Source organism: Falco biarmicus, chromosome 9 (assembly GCF_023638135.1).
Source record: "Falco biarmicus isolate bFalBia1 chromosome 9, bFalBia1.pri, whole genome shotgun sequence".
In the NCBI taxonomy this organism is placed as follows: domain Eukaryota; kingdom Metazoa; phylum Chordata; class Aves; order Falconiformes; family Falconidae; genus Falco; species Falco biarmicus.
The window spans coordinates 43,319,315-43,338,632 of record NC_079296.1 but is presented as its reverse complement, the minus strand read 5'-3'; the positions used below and the strand labels follow the sequence as shown (position 1 = coordinate 43,338,632).

Genomic DNA, 19,318 nt, shown 5'->3' with positions numbered 1-19,318 from the left:
CCATAAATAAAAGACCGTTTAAAAAGCAGTCCTGACTCAAACTTACCTTTCCAAAAGAAAAAAAAAAAAAAAAATCTCACTTACAGACATTAGGATTTTAGAAACTGGTGGGGAAACCTTGAGACTTTGAAAGAAAGGGTTTCGCTTATGCAACTGCTCATCTGTATAAATCCAAATACAGTTTAGTGGGGACTGAAGGTGTTCCCATTTAAAAGTTACATAGGGCTTTCCACATTACATTAGATTTCCAGTCTAGCTCCAGGCTCCATGATAGAAACTTGCCACCATGCTTTATACCAATAAAAGTACTGATGATAATTCAAGAGCAGTCTGACACCGTTATCCTAAGAAGGAAATACTGACTTCTCAGTCAAGAACTAGCTGCCAGGAGCAGTACTACTGGAAGAAAGCTTGCCATGCATCTTTAGGATTAGTAGTGCTTTACAAGCACTGATGCAATAAGGACTTTGATTTTGGCTGGTTGTCCTACTGTAGGAATGAAAGTCTCATGCTTGAGAAGTCAGATTTCTGTCCACTGGGGTTACACTGCTGTACACAGGAAGACTGGGGAATAGCTCAACTGCTATGTCCATACTCCCAACAAGTTAATTAGGATTAGCAGTCCATGCAGTTAAAGGTCTGATAAAGTCACCTTGGGTCCATCTCATCTCCAGATTTTATATTCTCTTTTGATCTAGGATGGGGACACACACACACACGACAGGGACGACACAACAACAACCACCACCAAGCGTAGACAAAGCTCAAGAAATTACAGTGCTCTAAAGAAGTTGATCTGATATTCTCAGCAACAAAGCACAATCGTATCTATACCAGCATATTCCCAAAGAACTCGTGCCAATCCCAGTATCCATTTCCTTTGTTTGTTGAATAATTTCACCTTACCTGGCATTTTAGAATTTTTTGTAACCAAATATAGTCATAGGTCAAGTTATATTACCTTCTCTTCACCTGGCATCCAATTTGCTGGATGAAGACTTGCTGAAAGACTGATATTTTTTCCCCAGACACATTAAGCACCAGACACAGAAATAATTGTAAAAATCTGCTTGAAAAACATATATGTAACATGTAATGATAATCACTCCTTTTATCCAAAATAACACATTAAAGGAGCTTATGGATGCAGTGCCAGATTGCATTTGTTATTCCAAGAGAACTTCTACTTTTAGTCCAACAGAACCTAGAAAATCCTACATAACTTCGATTTTTCATTACCTTCAAGATAAAATGAATGAACCAGTAAAGCTCACTGTTTCTGCTCCTAACAAAGAAAAAACTGAGTAATTTTAACATGCTCTGATAAAGGATAAACATTCAAGACAAGAAATATTTTTCTTACCACTCAGAAGACAATAATCTAATTTCCTGTATTTCTTGAGAAAACTTAAGTTTGACAGGAAAGAAAAACTGTATCAGTTTATTAGAAAAGCAAACTCCACGAGTTTCTTATTTAGAATACTGTCCATGCTCTGTAATTTCTGACCTATATTCATTCAGATATGAGGACCATACAAGTTTGCATAACCAGCCCAGTTCCAAATGATACTTGACATATTTGTCCTCCCCATACCTTTGAGAAGTAGGGGCTAAGTTATCATCTGTTCTTCTTATGGGAACTGAGGCTAGGAAAGATTAAGTAATTTACTTTGGCTCACACAGTAAAGTGGAACAAGTGGAGAGCTCACTCTGTGTGAATCTTTCAACTCAATACCTTAAACACTGCACTATCATTCCCCAATGCGTAATCCTTCACCTTTTTGATGTCACAAACCCATCCTTTTCAGCTTACCTATTGAGATTTTAACATTCATCATCCGATTATCCCATTTCTGTATCTGCAGGTTTCTCTCTTCCTGCAATAAGATTTATCATTCTCCTCAGTCAAATGCTTTTATTCCTTACCTTATTGAAGTCTCAGGTGCTGTCTTACACCAGGATAAGATAATCAAATGATTCAAAGTTGGTATTAACACAGGGCACTTGGTGTTACTTTTTGTTTAGTTTTTGAACCTTTGAACTATGTGAAAGAGGTTTTCTCTTACCTTATGCGTTAAAGGTTTTATCTTACCTTACGTGTTGTGCAGAACCTACCCACACAACTAAGCCTTAATTTTTAACCTGTTAAGAATTACTTTAAAATCTAAGTCTGGAGACAGTGTGCTTTATCCTGATATGACTAAGACTCAGCCACTCTGGGAGGAAAAAGGTGATGAGTACAACGTTTTGTCAAATGAGATACCTTTTTCCTTTTAGTTAACAGGCCCATTAATTTCTTTGACTTACAATAACCTTCACTGAATTAGCCATGTAATAAACAAGAATAAATTAAACCTAAAACTAAGTAACACTAATGAACTTGCACTACAAGTATGGGTTCATTGGTAGGTGAGGCGTAAAGTATACAGGGGAAACAGAACACTGAAGGAGACTGGTTTCTTTCTCCTTCCTTCTCTATTACCTTCACGAGGCATCTGTCACACGAGGAAGAAGTTCAATTTCTGCTTATACAGCCCAATGATACACATTTATTTATATAACTGCCACAATGCTCGTGAAACTTGATCTCTAATGATAACTGTGAACAATGTAAAAGCATACATATTTAGATTGCCAGTTAGTTTTCCTTTACTGAATTAAAATCAAACACTAGCTTATCTGAAAAACTGATAAGACAGAACAAAAGAAATCAAGATAAGCTTTCACAAGTTCCATGACGATTTTAACTCAGTCAGATGACAGCAATATAATACTCCTCCTGAAATCTGAAAATCTGTTACCAATGATGTGCAGAGATGCTACCTTACCACTAGCTCAAAACAAGCTTACCTTCAAACTACTGACTTTGAAAAGAAAAAACAGAAGAGCTAAAGTAGAACAGAGATGAGACAACCTGCCAACATTGACAAGACTAGACAATAAATAATAATAAAGAAAAACTTACAAGCAGCACAAAATCTTCAGCTTGTTAATTAAAAGAAACGTTTATCTAAATCAGATTCTGTGGCAGCGCTGAGGATTTATGGCAGCAATTGTAAACTGTTCTCATGTCAACTGCCGAGATACCTTGGATGCTCCTCACAACTGGGGATACATGAGGGCCTTGCTCCTTCAAGTGCCCACTGCTCCCACACCAGCACCAAGGAACAATGACAGCAACAATGCCTCCAGAAGACATTCCAGGAGACAGATTTTGTCGGTGCACGTTTTGCCACAATCCCGTAAGCTGGCACTGCATGGCTATACATTTAAGACGACTGCCCTATGGGCACCTGAACACCATTTATAACGTGATTTTTATTAACTCCAGCATCAAAGGACATTAATAATAAACCAAATCGTTTAACTAGAAGACAGACCAAAAGGACTGGAAAAATACCTAACCTTTTTAAATAGTGTTTCCAAAAATAGTTCAAATGTGCACAAGATGGGACAATATAATTAAAATCCAAGTATTCCTTATTCTGACTTATTTCCCTATTCTGAGATTCCTCTAGGATGAGCCATGTAACATTTGCACTGTATCTCTACATCCAGTGGACACCATGAACAATCTTGAGGTCTGTAAAAGATGACTAAGAAAAGATATCACATACATGTTCAGCATCCAGCATAACCAGCAATTTTTTTACCTTTTTTTTTTTTTTGTAAATCTGTAATGTGTTGCAAAATACCAGCCAATGTACTCCTGGACTTTGCTGATGAACAGCGCCAATTTCAATTGTACCAACAAACTTGAGCGGTAATTCTTAATTCTTTATATATGGGCTTCATCCACAAATGATTAAACATTCAAATATATTTTAACAATAGTGATTTCCATAACCAGTCCTCCAAAGTGAAAGAGGATAAAGTTAATTTTGTTAACAGAAATGCAAACAAATGAACTGGAGAATACTAGTCTTCTGTAGTGCTTAAGAACTTTAATGTTTGTTATTTAAACAATACACACTTCATTTATGCCAACAATTTCTGATTGTCAACTGAGCATTAAAGCAAGAAAAAACTGGTTTGCAGTCTCTGACGCTGTGATTCCAGGCTGTTAAGATCTCTGGTATAACTTTCAGCCAGACAGCCAAGGCCACCAAGAGTTGCAAAAAAGAATTTCAATTGTAAATGTGACTTTCAAACAATTCTTAGCTACTCCTGGCAAACCATACTTCCTACTATCTGTTTGCTGCGTTGATTAAAATAGATGGCAATTCTCAAAACATAGCATAATTTCCAGGAAATAAAGTATTTACTTTCCCTCCTAACCCTATTTAAAGGAACAAAGCTTGCATGTTCACAGTGCATCTGTGAAGGTTTTTGTCTGTATACCTTTCAGCTTTCCCATTACCAACTTTTTTCATGAGCTCATTTCAACTTTCCCATTACCAGCTTTTTCATGAGCTCATTTCAAACGCATTTCACAGTTAGGAATCTGAAGTATACCATCCCCTCTGTGTTTTAAAGTACAGATGAGGACAAAACAAGCAAAAGCTAAAGATTATTCCACGAAGATACAAACCAGCTACTATAACAGACTCTCACCAATACAGGAACTGAGAAAGGAGAAGCCTTCACATTGACTTGCAAAAGCCCCTATCACTTCATTAAGGGCTATGCTGACTGAAAGGTCACTGAAATCAGATTAACCTGTTAACTGACTTCAGTAAGCTTCAGATCAGATCTGCAGCCTCCAGAGAAAGTTCCTTTTCATCCTACCCATCTGAAAACCAGAAGTTGCACTACAGGAAATAAGCATTTTAAGAAGCGTATTTTGTATTTCTCATTTACATTATTTGGCAATGCCAATTAGCAATATACTGATGATAAAAGTACTAAAACATGGCACAAAATTTTTGTGTATCTGTAGACTGTCTGAACAAGAAATGAGGACATCACCTCCTGTATACATCAAGAGCTTTTTATATCTGTTCTGCCACAGAGCTAAAGTAACCAGTTGGCAACATCAGTCATCATGCACAGCAGCAATATAAACAGATGGAGACAGAAGGCCTTTAAAGCTGATAAACATAAGCACCACCACTTTTCAAGGCAATCAAAACTGTATTTACTCATGAGATAGTTATGAGAATTTAATATTTTCTGACTTCTGCAGCAGAATCATTAACAACTTAAAAGCTTGGGAAATTGCCCTCTGACACTTGCTCTGAAAAGTTGGTACATTAGTCCACTTACTGAGGGGTTTTCAAGTACCTTTCCCAGAGAATTAGGAACCCCTGTCGAATTTACATTCTGGAAGACAGCCCAATAATCCTACTGCCAGAATTCTAAAATAAGAATGCTATCTTGCTGCAAAAGTCCTGCAAAAGTAAAAAATCTTGGGATTGTTTAAATAATAAATTTAAACATGATATTGTTCAGCTGATTGCTTATATAGCAACACCCAAAGTAAAAACCTAAGACTCTCACGTTAGACTATTTCCTAAAGGAAGCCCCCACTAAGTTAAAGCTACCAACTTCCTACTTCACTTGTACAATCATGAGTTTCACCCTCTACTTCTACAGTGCTATAGATAGGCTAAGAAGTAACTATTTACATACAAACAAGATGTTAATAGCTTATACTTGAATTCAGCAACCATGAAAATACTTAAATTTAATGCAAAATAATACATAAAAATAATGTTAAATCATCAGACCACAGATACCTAAGCATCTCACTAACAACACAAAGTATTGGAAGGTTTAAAGTCTTTATCTCAACTGGAAACAATCCAAATACCTCTTCTCCAGCTCTGCAGTACTACAGAAAGCACATCCCAGATCTAACTTCTGCAACCTGCTTGGAAAGCCACCAAATTCAAGCTCTTTTGTATCAAGCCAAAAGAAGCAAATAAAGAAAACCTACCAGTCCACTCTCCAGCTCTGGTATGGCTGGACACAGCTGAAGCTATTTATAAAGGAAAGAAAAATTACCTCAGACCTCAGTTAAGGGATTCATAAGTATTTACCAGAATTTTAACTTCAGCTGGCTCATGCCCAGTCTCCAAACCAACAGATTTAAGTATTGATACCTCCTGCTGCCAGTGAAACAGCTTTTCATCAGCTTTAGTCTCGAACTGGTGAAATGACTGAAATGAAGGTTTCTAGTTAAGTGTTTGTTTTGTAAGAGTGCTTACACAGACAGGTTGCAAATCAAAGGAATCTTCCGGGATTCACCTAATTCATGTGTTGCTTGTAATAGCATCTTATAGAGCCAGCACTCTAGCAACACTGAAGCTAAACAACCGTGCCACACTTCTTGTTTAATTCCTGTTATATCATATACTGGCTTGGCATAAAAAGGGAAGAATATAACCAAGAAATGTGACACTTAAGAGTATAATAATTTAATTCACAACTTTGGAATTAAAATTCAGCTCAGGTTGCATTAATCATTCCTTAGTTTCTTTATGTATTTATTTTCTAAAAATATACATATTTGAAAGAACACGTGCTCTATCAAAATTACCTCCCCTTATTCTGAAGACTGAAGGCTGGCACAACATTTTCCTTTAGATAAAGAAAACAGCCACCTACTTTCATATCCCATGCCAAAACCAATTATACATGAAGCTTTACTTTAAAGCATTGTGAAGGCAGAAAATATAATCTGTAAAACTTGAGAACACCTCAAGCTAACAATCTGCAAAAGGATCAGATTGCTGTTTGGTAGTATTTTGGCACACTTTGCCACAATATGCAGGCAGCTCCAACGCACTAGGATTACTGTGAAGTCCTACATACTTGCTGCCCACCTGCATACCCTCTACATAACAGAAACATGCCCAGGATTTCAACCGAGAGGAACAGGAATAGGACTACAGTTAGTATTCTTGACAGATTCATACCCTCCCATTATCCCAGTAACTATTATTCAACCATCCACAGATCTGTTAACGGGCTGAACAGTTCTTCTCCAGCAAGTTTGGGTAGTACAATAACCCCAGCTGTCACCTAGTGTAGGTCACCTAACTAGACCTACACTACCAAGGTCTACATAAACCAATGCAGCATAACACTTAAGTCCAAGAGAAATAAACATATTTTTGCAACTTCTGGTTAAATAAGGAAGGGAAACACAATTGCTCATACAGGCAATTCAAAGGGGAACAAGAACTTGCTTCAACTTGCACAACACACTATGTTATCCTACTGGGCTAGAACCAGTTGTAAAAGAGAGGTTTTACAACTTGCCACGTTATTTCTAGAATCACTAGAAAAATATGTCTTCATATGTGTTACCAATATTTGGACTTTATCTCAATTCTTTAAGCAAAGGGTTAAGAACTGCCAAATGCTTCATGTGATACAGCTGACAGCTTAAAATGAAGCTTGCTGAAACAACTGTAATTCCATTTGCAGAGTATTTCAAATTCCATTTCTGTTCCCAGAAGAAAGTTTGCTTACCACAGAAAGGAATTAGTTCTCTGACCACTGTACAGACCAACCTTCCTCCCGACCATGGTAATGGATGTTCAGACTCTTAAGTCTCTGAACTGGAGGCCGTCCCAGGGTTACCCTGGATTTGAAGGGGCTTAGCCAGACAAGGGGCAGAGTTATTCAGAGCCCTGTGAGGTCCCCTAATTTCCAGCTTCTCTGCTCTTGCTCTCTCTTACCCGCTTTGGTAAGCTGGTAAAGGAGACTGGAATGCAAACCAGGAATAGCTATCCTGGCTTCTGAGAGAGCCCAGTACTAGTACATCCTAGGAACATTTTAGCCAAATTGACAAACTTTGAGAACACTAAACTGAACCCAACTGACCTTTTAATTTTAATAAAATTGTATTTTCCATCTGTGATGCCAATATTAACGATGTCAGACATAGGAAAAAGATTATCCTAGTCATCTACATATTCTCAAATAGCTAATACTTCAAATAATGAATTAAAGCAGAAAATACTGGATTCCTGTCTTAGATCACTTTTTTCAATAAAACTTTACAATTTGACACATAATAAATTTGACTCCCCCTGCTATGAAATCGACAATTTACACCTTAAAATTGTGGACTGTTTCAGGAAGGCACACTCCAATGTTTATAATTAATAGAAATAATCTGTTAAAATAAAGATGTTTTAGAAGCAGCTTCGGAAATTAAATCAACTTGTCTCCCTCGCTTAAACTTCACAGATTTAAAGACTTAGATCTATCACACATAACACTTGAGTATAACCTTGCTGCAAAGTCCACAAATCTTGCAGACAGTTCCTACCACACAGGTATGAAGTTTTCTCTACGTACCTCTTCAGATGCAAGCCTAAGACCAACATTCAACATTACATTAAAAGTTAGTGAAGCTTCTGGTTGTGAAGACAGAAAGTTACCTTTGAATCCATTCAAGAGATACTTTTTTTTTTTTACTGATGGCACTCAAACGTGAATCTTCTGATGGCACTCATATGCTATACAAGAACAAAGAAGATACAGTTAATCTTTTATTATTGCAATTACCACTTTCATACCTGCTAAAATTCATTCTAAAGCTTGTGAATTTTAATTTCTTCTGATAAATACATTTTGCTTCAACTGCTCACTACTTACCATGTAAGAGTACTAGAATAAGGTATATAACTCCTGTTCTCACTCTTCTTGAATACCCTCAGGCATCATGATTACTCTTGTCATCAGAAGGGATTTGAAGCAACCAAAAAAATGGTACGGGCCTACTGAGGCTGATAAAGTGCCTGTGAACTGTACACACAAAAAAATGCAAACAAAAATCCCTAATTACCTTTTCTTTTACAGTATTTAAAGACTAAGAAATTCAATGTACTGATTTAGTTATTCTTAGCATTCAGCACACAGCTTGTTGAATATTTTGCTGAAATCCAGTCTTGTTTAGAAAAGAGAGCAGCTATGATGCTGCCATTACTCCAAATACAGTTATGTGACTGAACCCATGTGGAGATCCCACTTTGGTCTCACACTGTCATGCCCCACACTCAGTCTCAAATACCTTCACAAATGTGTACTGCAAACAGCCTGATACTGCAAGCAGCTGATAATTGAGTGAAGCTCATAAATCAGAGATGCCACAGCTGAAGGCAGGATAGGAGCTAAGCATGTTAACCTTATTTTGATCCAAGTCTACACACGAGCAAACTGTTATATCACATTTTTCATTTAACCTTTGTGTCTGTGAAATGGTATTGTAACCTACAGAACAAGGTGAAAACAATTAGCTGATAAGGGCTAATTGCCACACCACCTTTCCTACACATTTACAGAAGTTAGAAACTTGAACAGAAGTTCAGCTTTAGCTTTTCAGAACCTGCATATGACAGAAATCAAATAGTAACTCAAAGCTGATACAACTACTGAGATCAGTGCAATTCTGTGAACTGAAAGCGAACACCGCAATAGAAGTTATCTATGAACCACTTCCAGTATGGCCAGAAAAACAACTCTCTGAGCTTTTTTTCTGAAGCCTTGTGGGAACACCCAATTGACAAACTGGCCCAAGAACAACCTCCTGTCTTGCTCTTGTTTCTGTATCCCTTACTACAAGGATCTTTGTTCTCCAGACTACAGTTACAAACCACCCTCATTAGATAAAAGGTAACTTTATTAGCGGTCCTTACCAAAACTTCTTAAGAATCTCGGGATAGAGAAACAACACTAAATCAAGATAAAATTTGAGTATCAGTGGTTTGAGAAGTTTATGTGCATTGAAAGAGCCTGTGGCTAAGCTTCCTGCTGACCAATACAGGCAAGTTAAATGCCCCGCAAGCCTTGCAGCGCAGCCCTTCAGGCGTCCATAGCGGTTAGAGATCCCCATAAAGGGCCTTTCTGCTTTTTTCTGCCCTAAGGCCATTGGTCTCCCACATGTTTCAACAGAAAAAACCCGCTGTATTTTCTGATTAGCAGCCCAACCCCACAGAACGTGAACAAATCACTTTTTCTTCTAAAACGAACTGGGTAGAAAGGCTGCAACACACAATCTCCCGTGTTCTTCAGAACACATCAAATCAGATCTCACGTGGCTTAAAGCGATATTCTTAGAGAAGTACTTGACAGCCTGAGGTACATAAACCCCAACGCCCTCGAGCCAGCAGCCGGCAACGTGCTACCGACACAGCACCTGAGCACCGCGGCCAGCCAGCAGCTTGGCTCGAAGCCTGTCCCCGGCTGACAGGGCAGCCGTTAAACACAGGTGGCCAAGCTGGGGCTCCCTAGCGGGCTCCCCCTCCCAGGGGGTCGTCCCACAAACCCTCCTTTCCCTGGAGGATTCCCTGCGCCGCCCTGCGTGGGAGCACCCTTACTTGCATATGTGCCCGGCGCCGGGAGAGGCCACGCTCCGTGCCCGGGGAACGGGCAGCGCGTGCCGGCCCGGCCCGCCGCAGCACCCGCTACCGCCGCCCGGAGCGAGCCGGGGCTCCCGCCTGTGCTTTACCGCGGGCTCCTTCCACGGGTCCCTCACGGCAACGGCGCCTGCCCAGCGCGGGGCCGCGGGGCGCGGCACAGGCCCAGGAGCGGGGCGGCGCAGCCCCCGCAGGCCGCAGCCCTCCGCCCGGCAGCGGCCGTTACCGCTCTCCCGCCGGCCCACAACGTGAGGCGCGGAGAGCCGCAAGCTCTGCGAGAGGAAAGGGAAGCGACGCGGACGAGGTGAGGCGGGGCAAGGCCGCCCGCGCTGCCGCTGCCCCTTCCCGCCGCCGACCTACCGAAGCCGGCGGGGGCGCGGCCGGCAACGCCCGGACTCCCGCACGGCCGCGGGCGGCGGCGGCTGCGCAGGGAGGGGGCGGGGGCGGGGGCCGCGCGGCCCCGCAGCGCGCGTGCTCGCCACACCCCCTCCCGTCCCGCCCATAGCGAGACTCCCGCGCGCCGCGCCCCCCTGCCCTCCGCGAATCCCGCCGGGGGCGGGGCGGAGAGGCGGGGCGCGTGCGCAGTGGGGAGGCGCAGCCCGTTCCTGCCCCCCCCCCGCGGCCCCCCCTGCCCCGCCGCCCCCTCCCCCACCCCGACGCCGTTTAAAGGCGGCGGCGGCGGCCCCGCGCCTATTGTAGCAGTACCGCCGGGCTCCGCCACTGCGGCTGTGTCCCTCGCCTTTGCGCCGCTACCGTGAGTGCCGGCGGCCGCCGCCATGTACCGCTACTTGGGGGAGCTGCTGGCGTCCCGCCTGGCCGCCGGTTCGGTGCTGGCGGGCGCGGAGCCGGGCGGGCCGGCAGCGGCTGCCGGGGGGGTGGCGGCGGCGTGGGGTGGGAGCCGGTGCCCACGGCGGCACTACTGTGAGGCGGCGAAGAAGGAGGACGACCCCAACTTTTTCAAGATGGTGGAGGGGTTCTTCGACCGCGGCGCCAGCATCGTGGAGGACAAGCTGGTGGAGGGGCTGCGCACCCGCGAGAGCATGGAGGACCGGCGCCACCGCGTCCGCGGCATCCTCCGCATCATCAAGCCCTGCAACCATGTGCTCAGCGTCTCCTTCCCCATCAAGCGCGACAACGGCGAGTGGGAGGTGATCGAGGGCTACCGGGCGCAGCACAGCCAGCACCGCACCCCCTGCAAGGGAGGTAAGACCCGCCGGCCCCCTCCCCTCCCCCCCCCCCGCCCCGCTCTACAGTGCCCTGCCCGCCGGCCCCTCTCCCGCCCCGGCCGGGCGCCTCCCGGAGGTACCGGCGCGGGGGCGACGCTTGGCTCCCCGCTGGCCTCCCGGCCGGCGTTCCGGCGGCGACAGGCAGCAGCTTCCCTCCCTCAGCTGAGGGGAAGGCGGCAGCGGGGGCAGAGCGGCTCCCCTCGGCCCCTCAGCGATCCGCTGCCCGGCTCCCCGCGCGTGACCCGCCCGTTAGCCGGGGTGCGAGGGCTCCGGCCTCGGGCAAGGCGAGGGGTGCGAGGGCAGCTCCGCGTAACCGCCCGGTGCGCCTCGGACCGCGGTGGTGCCCCTCGGAGGACGTGGGGTCTCCACGCCTGAAGTGCCAGCTCTGGAGCCGGGGGCTGAGGAGCTGCCCCTTCACACGCCGCCTGCTGCGTTTGTGACACCCCAGTGCTCACCCAGAAAGCGGCAGGAGAGAAAAATAAAATAATCAAATTGCACGCTTCCCCAGGCGTTGGCTACACATGCAGGAAAGAACCTAAAGCGATTTGCCCAGGGGAAGCTGGCTTGGCGTAGGTGAGGCCGGTGCCGTGCCAGTGCAGAGGGACTGGGAGGGTGAATCCCGCTGGAGCTGAGCGGGACTGAGCTCACGTGGGATCAGCTCCGATCTTAGACGAATCGGACTCCTTGTAGTCTGGGAGAGATGGCGTTTCCTGGAAAAACAAATACAGATGTCCTCATAACTTTTTCAGGAGCTTCGAACTTTGTGGACAGTTGAGTATTGGAGACCATTTTGGGACCGTTTCAGACCGGAGCCTCTGTGCTCTGTAAACATGTTTCTTCAGCGTAGAACAGCTTTATGGCAAATAACGATGGTTGCAGGAAGCAAAGTTTTCTCGGTGATTTCTTATCAGCAAAGACCTCTGACTTCGAGGATAGAGTAGGAAGGGTGTTCCTGATAATCAGTTCAGCTGGTGTGCGTATGTGACAGGGGGGATGTCTCTCTTTGCAGCGCAAATAGTCTGTCCTGTTAATGCGGTTCGTAACCTTGCAAAATCAAATACATAGTGAGTGTCCCATGGCAGGCTTAGTTCTTACCCGAAAGAGGCTAACTCAGCTTCTGGTGATTACTTGGAACAAGAGTTACCACCGCAGACTTAGTTGTAGCTGAAGTTGGGTATGGCTGAAGCTTACTCTGTGTGGAGCTACTGTTTCTCTGACATTGCTATGATTTCTTTCAAAATGCTGATGGTTATTATACTGCTGTTTTGTCACTGTTGAGGTTAAGTTACTTTTTGCTGCTGCTTACAAAACGTACTTTTCTGTACAGCCTGTGTTATTTACAAGATCCCCACTTGTGTAACAAAATACAGTTCAGTGGCAAATGAAGTAATAAGATCGTATTTATATATATGATAACTTCTAATAAGTCACATTAGTATTGCGTAGTACCAAAGAAATGAATGTTTTCATAACAAAGAACTGTAAAATACTCTGTACAGGAACAAAAAACACCAGTGGGGTGACGGGATACCTTCTGTTCTGATACCTACATTTGTAAGTCCTCAACAGAATTTCTTGATTTTCAGTAGCATTTGTTATGCCTGTCTGCACTGACACTGGATCAAACACTGGAGCATTTGTGGAAAGTTACAACTGTGAATTTCAAGGCAGTTGGAAATGACAGCTAAAGAAAATGGGAAGTCTTAATAGTTGGTCCTTTTCTTCCTGTGCCACTCCCCACCTTCTGTGGGTTTAGGGGAAGGAACTGCAAATGATACTTCCACTCTTTTCACTGTAGTGATTATAAATGGATTTCACCTTCTGATGCTCTCTAGGAATTTGCTCGCTATCAGATGACAATCTGGCTTTGCAGTAAATTTATATGGCATGTGTGATTAAGTGCAGATTGACTGCTTGAAACTTGCTATGAAAAAAAAGATGGGAGGAAGTAGATCATTTTTACTCAAACTGCAAAGAAAAGGAGTAGTAAAGGTTTTTCTGTGTTTATGGTACATTTGATCCACCCAGAATACACCAATAACTTGAGCTTTTGTCTAGAAGTGGTTTTTAAACTGGAATCCTAGTACATTCCACAGGGAAAAAACCTGCAAAGACCGGTGAAATACAACTCAAACTCCATAATAGTACAACATGCGAAAACTTGCTGAAGTGAGTGTCACTCACACACTGTGGATTCAAGAGTCTGATGAAAGTGATTCATGCCAGCAAGAAACAGCAAGGGGGACATTAAGACCACCTTTTAAAAGAAGGGGTGAGTTAGAATCTGGAAGGCTTGCAGGGCAGTTAGAGGAACACAGCTTCCAGATTTTTTTCAAATGCGGAGTTGTGAACTTTGACTTTGTACTTACTGTAATTTAAAGTTCGATAAAATAAGGTTCCCTGTACTTTTTTTTTTAGAATTTTGTATTTGGTACTAAGAGAGTGTTTAGTTACTGCTAGGTAATAGCAAGTAGGGATTCTTTGTCATCTCTGTCATTCTTTTAAGAAGCATTGTGATTTAAAAGCTCATCTCTTGTATTTCTTGAGGTTTACGTAAGCTGAAGGATAAGAGATGCTGTTTAGAGAATATTAAATACTGTTGTGTATGCAGATTAGACAAATGATCAAAGTACACTTTAAGGTATGGAATGTAGGAAAACAAATATTTTTAAATCTTTTAAAGGCTGTCTTCCTTCAATTTTGTTCCTCATTTCTTTTTGTACATCCATAACAAAATACTTCATTAGTGATTGTATGTTACTTCTATATACCTTTTTGTTTATAAGGTCATTTACAAATTTAACCATGAACTAATGAAGAATTTTTACTGTCAATGAAATTTAAAAAAAAATCTTGATTTAGATGCTCTAAACCCAGAGACAGCCGAATTATTTGAGGAAACAGAGTAAACATTTGAATTATCTGCACTTTAGCAGCACCTCGTGTTTCTATTAAATGTTTGTAGCTTAATATTATAGCAGTTAGATTATGTTCCTTCTGTCACACACATCTTCAAATTCTTTGCCTGATCATTCTCTTCTAGAGTGAAACCTCAACCCCTGTCCAGCCCAAATCTGAAAAGCGCCAAACTTCTTAATGTGAGGTTGATCTTTATGAAGCAAGTTTAAAACTCACATGTACACATAGATGATACCTGCCAGGAGAAATGCAGCAGTTCCTTGGCTAGTAGTACTTCTGTACTTCCTTCTCTGCTGGCCTCTCTGTTGCCTGCAAGGAGAAATAAACCCCCGGAGTGAGTGCTAGCAGAGGCCTGCATTGAAAATAAGGCTCCCGAGTGGATGGATGACTCTGGCCTGATGCGCAAATGGAATGGCAGACCCCATGGGCTGGGCTGGATGAGGGCAAGTTCAAGATCAGTCTTACATTTTTAGCACAGGCAAACTTCTACACTTTGGTGGGAAACTTGACTGTCATATCTCTAATCAAGAAGTATGATGCTATTAATAACCTAGTTCTAACAATCTAAAGCATAGTTAATAAACATAGGAAGTATTTAATGGCTTATCCTACTCTCCTCTCTTCCCCCCCAAAACAGGTGTAAAACCAGAAGTCAATTGTAGAATCATTTAGGTTGGAAAAGACATTTGAGATAAAGTCCAACCATAACCCAGCGCTGCCAAGCCCACCACTAAACCATGTCCCCAAGCGCCACATCTACGCAGCTTTTCAAATACCTCCAGGGATGGCGAGTCCACCATTTCCCTGGGCAGCCTGATCTAAGGTCTCCTCTGAGCCCCCTCCTCTCCAGGCTGAGCCCCCCCAGGCACCCCCCATCCCACGGGTGCCCCAGCCCCTTCCCCAGCCCCTGCCCGGCTCTGGACACGCTCCAGCCCCTCTGCGTCCCTCTGGCCGTGCGGGGCCACAGCTGGACACAGCGTTCCAGGGGCGGCCTCGCCGGTGCCGAGCGCAGGGGGACGGTCCCTGCCCCGGGCCTGCTGGCCACGCTGTTTCGGGCACCAGCCCGGTGCCGCTGGCCTCCTGGGCCACCTGGGCAGGCGGGGGGCTCCTGCCCAGCCGGCCGCCAGCCAGCCCCCCCAGGCCCTTCCCCGCCGGGCAGACACAGGTTGGATGCAGTTGTCACTACACGGCAGTGCAGGTGATTCTTCAACTTAGTGCTTTTCAGGAAGACTGGCACTAGGTACTGAAACATGCTTTCTTTTCAGTTTGTAACCTGTGGGATTTTCCCATGTCATCGAGAGAACCCAAAAATAACATCTTCTGTTGCGTCTTGTGGCATTTACCTATTTAATTGCTGTAGAAATTAGCCTGTCATTCTACTTCGTGGGTTGCAAAACTTTGCAACTCGAGAAGGTGGTGATTCTTTTTCTTCTGCTGTTCTTCAGGAATCTTTACAGAACGGTTATGGATTTACTCATTTCAGTGGTAGGCCTCGGGGTATGTCCAGCATGCAAGTCCAGGTTTTAAAGGCTCTGTTTTCTGCAGTGTAACTGTTTGCTGGAAAGGAAAATTAAGATCCCTCATCCCATTGAGAACATAGGGATAAGCAGTTTTCTTGTGTGTTGGAAATCAAGTTGCTTATGACCCAAACTTAGTATTTATATGACTGGACTGTGTGGTGGCTGAAGTAATGCTGTGGGTCAGGTCACTCTTTCCTTTGCTGGCGTGGTGACTTGTGTGTGAGTGGCCAGCACCAGCAGGAAACCGCAGCTGCTCGTCCGCAGCACTGACAGCTGCCTGCAGAATTGAACCCGAACGGGGAGGCAGGAAATGAGGTGGCTGAATATGGATGATTCTGTTAAAAAGTGCGCTGGCAGTTCCTGCTTAAAATAATGAATCTTGTAAATAATTTTATCAGGTTCTGTGAAAGGTGTAGAACTGGTTAAGCCGCTTTTTCTTGTGGTTGCTGACAGCTGTTTTCATTAATGGGTCTGTTTCAGAAAACAGAATAAGCCTATCGAGTCCCTACCAGCTTAGTAGTATGGAAATGATTCCATGTTTGTTAGGCAGCATTTAGTGTGGGGATAAAGCTATTAAGTGGTTTTAGAACTTTTTAAAGCCTTTTCATTTTAGCCGGCTGTCCAGCAGGTCTGCTATCAATGAAACCAAATGATTTGGAGCTGGGAAACAGCCTAACCTTTTGTTTATGCTCACCCAGATTGCTTTAACCAAGTCTCAGCTGCTTCCTTAGTTCAGAAAAGCTTTAAAACCATCTTTAGTTCCAGAGCAGGTTTAGTCTAACTTTCACTTACACAGGAATTTTGAAAAACTTTTGTCATAGGTTACTTTGAAGTTCACTCTCTGTATATAAAGACAGATGATTCTTACTTTATTTGCTCAGTTGACTTGGAGGTGAATGAATCTGATTTCCTGAGTGGTGCTGTCTTGGCTGGAAGGTGCTATTCTGCATGACAAAGCTGTACCATCTTCTGGTTTTGGCTGCTTTTCTTCTGCCCATCAGGATTTATCCTTCTCACTTCATGTTAATGAGTTTCTTACTGCATAAGGTGACATTCATACTACCCTTGCCGCAGTTTTCCAGTTGCAGAGGTCTTAAGGCTGATGCTAATCTCAGTGCTCAGTCAAATAGCCTCTGTTGTACATACTGTCTAAAACAGTACGCACGCATCGTGATGGTAACCTTACTTCCAAAAGAAAAAGCTTTACGTGTAAGAGTTGGACCAGTACAACCCCGTGTGCTCTCTTGACTATCGTGACATTGTTTATACCCCTTTGTAAGTGGGGGAAGTAAGAAGTCGTGCTATAAGGTATCTCCAGTTCAGCAGAGCTCTGTTTATCCGGGGGTTGTATTGGTGGCTTTGCTTTTTAAAGTCATGCATGGATGAAAGTTCTGAGCTAGTGTCTTTGGCCTGGGGGTCTTCAAGGGTAAGGTGTGGAAATGTACCCTAGAGACCATGCAGCAGATGGAACTGTAGCATAGACCATCTGTAACCTGAAAATACACCATGGAAACTGATCTAACTTCAAATGAATATGAGACTTTTACAGAAAAAAAGGTAATTAGCTGAACTGTGGTAACAGTGTTATAGCTAAAGCTTACGAGTACCTTATTTTCATAGGTTTCTGTCCTCTTATTGTAGCTTACCTAACTTTACAACTGTTACAGCAGTGGATTTATATTTAAATTGCAAATTGAAGGAAAGAAAAAGACAAGGAACGGGTGACCTGTGCTTTTGCTGTCTTCTAATATAAACTAGTTGCAATTCTCAGTGAACTGTATCAGTTTTGTGTTTTTATCTCCGATATTCTTGTAGGAGTCTATGCCTTGCTCTTCTGGCTATGAATTTTTTCAGCCTCAGCTTTTTCATTTAGTCAGCTCATACCGTTTGTGTAGTAGCCAGCTTTGTCCTTGATCCTAAATAGTTATTTTCCCTTGCTACTGTTGGCTTCTTGTCTATTTATAGAGCGATCATACCTCTCTCAGCATTGAGGTTTCTGGATAAACACGTTGAAGGGGGTGAGGAGGGGAGTCTCTTGTGTGATAGTCTCCCTCCTGTTCTCTGGGTCATCCTGGCAGGTATGCTTTGTTACTTGAATTGCAACAGCTCCATCTTGTTAGGAAATAAACTCTTAGTAAGAGTGTGGAATTTGCCTGCTTCATGTCAGCACTGCAGTGGCTTATTGTTTTGTGGCTCCTATGGCATTTGGCCTAGCCAGGGCCAACTTGTGTGTTATTTCCGCCCTCTGCGCACACCCATGCCCGTGGTATTAATATCTACATGGAAGCAGTGTTACTGCATCTCTCTGTATCAGTTTTTGTTGATACAGAGTGGAGTGCAGTTTAATGAGAAGGCTATGCTTTAAGTAGGGTTGAGGTAGTTCTGCAGGTGAGACTCTACTTCTGCTGAGCCATATTCTATGTGCATAAGTTCAGGTAATATGTGATTGCCTGGTGGTAGCTATACTAAATTTGTCATATCTGCATTAAAAACACAAGGTCTTACCAGTGCACCACACGTTATTTTTTAATAGAGGATATTCTTGGCTTTTCTCTTCATGGAATGAAATGAACGTGTATAGTTTAAGCGTATTTCATGTAAGTGCAGGTTATTAAAAGCATACAAGAAGTGGTGTATACTGAAGTATTCTGTCTGGTTGAATACCTTATAGTCATGGAATAGATACATACTTGTGGTTAAATCAGAATGGTGGGATGTGTCCATAGGGGAATCTCTTGACTGCCCCAGGTTACAGCTGGCTAATGCTGTGTGGGAAGAGATAAATATTTTTATCTCCTCTCTTGGCAGTTAGTGAATTGCATTTAGGAATGAGTAGTTATTGTTGCTGATGGGTGTGCAATGATCTTATTTCCAGCACTGAATTACTCATCTTGCTTTATTAGGTTTCTCTGGAATTTCTTCGTCTTCAGTAATTACAAAATTTGTCATTGTGCTGCTTGCCATGCTTTCCAAATGGTTAAATAAGGCTGAACAATTTCCTTCTAGGGAAGGCTGGATTGTTTTTCTGGATTTAGAAAAATGTACTTGTTCTGAAAGAGTCTAAGGATCGCTTGGAAGATCTGTTCCTACTGTGTTAGGTATTAATGATTACATAGAGTTTTATAGTAGTGTAATCAGTCTCACTTGTTTACTTCCCAGACTTCATCTAAATGAAAATGTTGTACATGATCCAGAGTTAAAATGTTAAGGAACTAAGGCATTGCAATAAATGCTGAAGCTGATTTACAGATTTTGTTTGGGGATTTTGGTGAATAGTTCGAACAAGGTGAGCATCTTTGCTGAAGCTCCTTTAGACTCTGGATGTAATGTCAGCCTTTGG

The 19,318-nt window shown here is 43.2% G+C and overlaps 2 protein-coding genes across 12 annotated transcripts in view; one reads left to right on the top strand and one right to left on the bottom strand.

The window, feature by feature from the left end:
• SHLD2 (shieldin complex subunit 2) overlaps window positions 1-10,795 on the bottom strand; it is a 41,227-nt gene extending 30,432 nt beyond the window's left edge. For 2 of the 11 annotated variants that reach the window (XM_056352727.1, XM_056352724.1), the window contains exons 1-2: window positions 10,674-10,795; window positions 8,337-8,414 (exon numbers count right to left, since the gene is read on the bottom strand). The gene's annotated coding sequence lies outside the window, so the exon portion shown is untranslated. Of the gene's footprint in view, window positions 1-3,405; window positions 3,597-8,336; window positions 8,415-8,553; window positions 10,611-10,673 lie in introns of those variants that run through there. The other 9 variants (XM_056352728.1, XM_056352722.1, XM_056352723.1 and 6 more) reach the window with 9 other exon arrangements.
• Window positions 10,796-10,960: 165 nt separating this feature from the next.
• GLUD1 (glutamate dehydrogenase 1) overlaps window positions 10,961-19,318 on the top strand; it is a 32,203-nt gene continuing 23,845 nt past the window's right edge. The window contains exon 1 of the mRNA XM_056352730.1: window positions 10,961-11,516. Within this exon, the coding sequence (XP_056208705.1) occupies window positions 11,090-11,516 (427 nt within the window). The 5' untranslated portion in view covers window positions 10,961-11,089. The remainder of the gene's footprint in view (window positions 11,517-19,318) is intronic.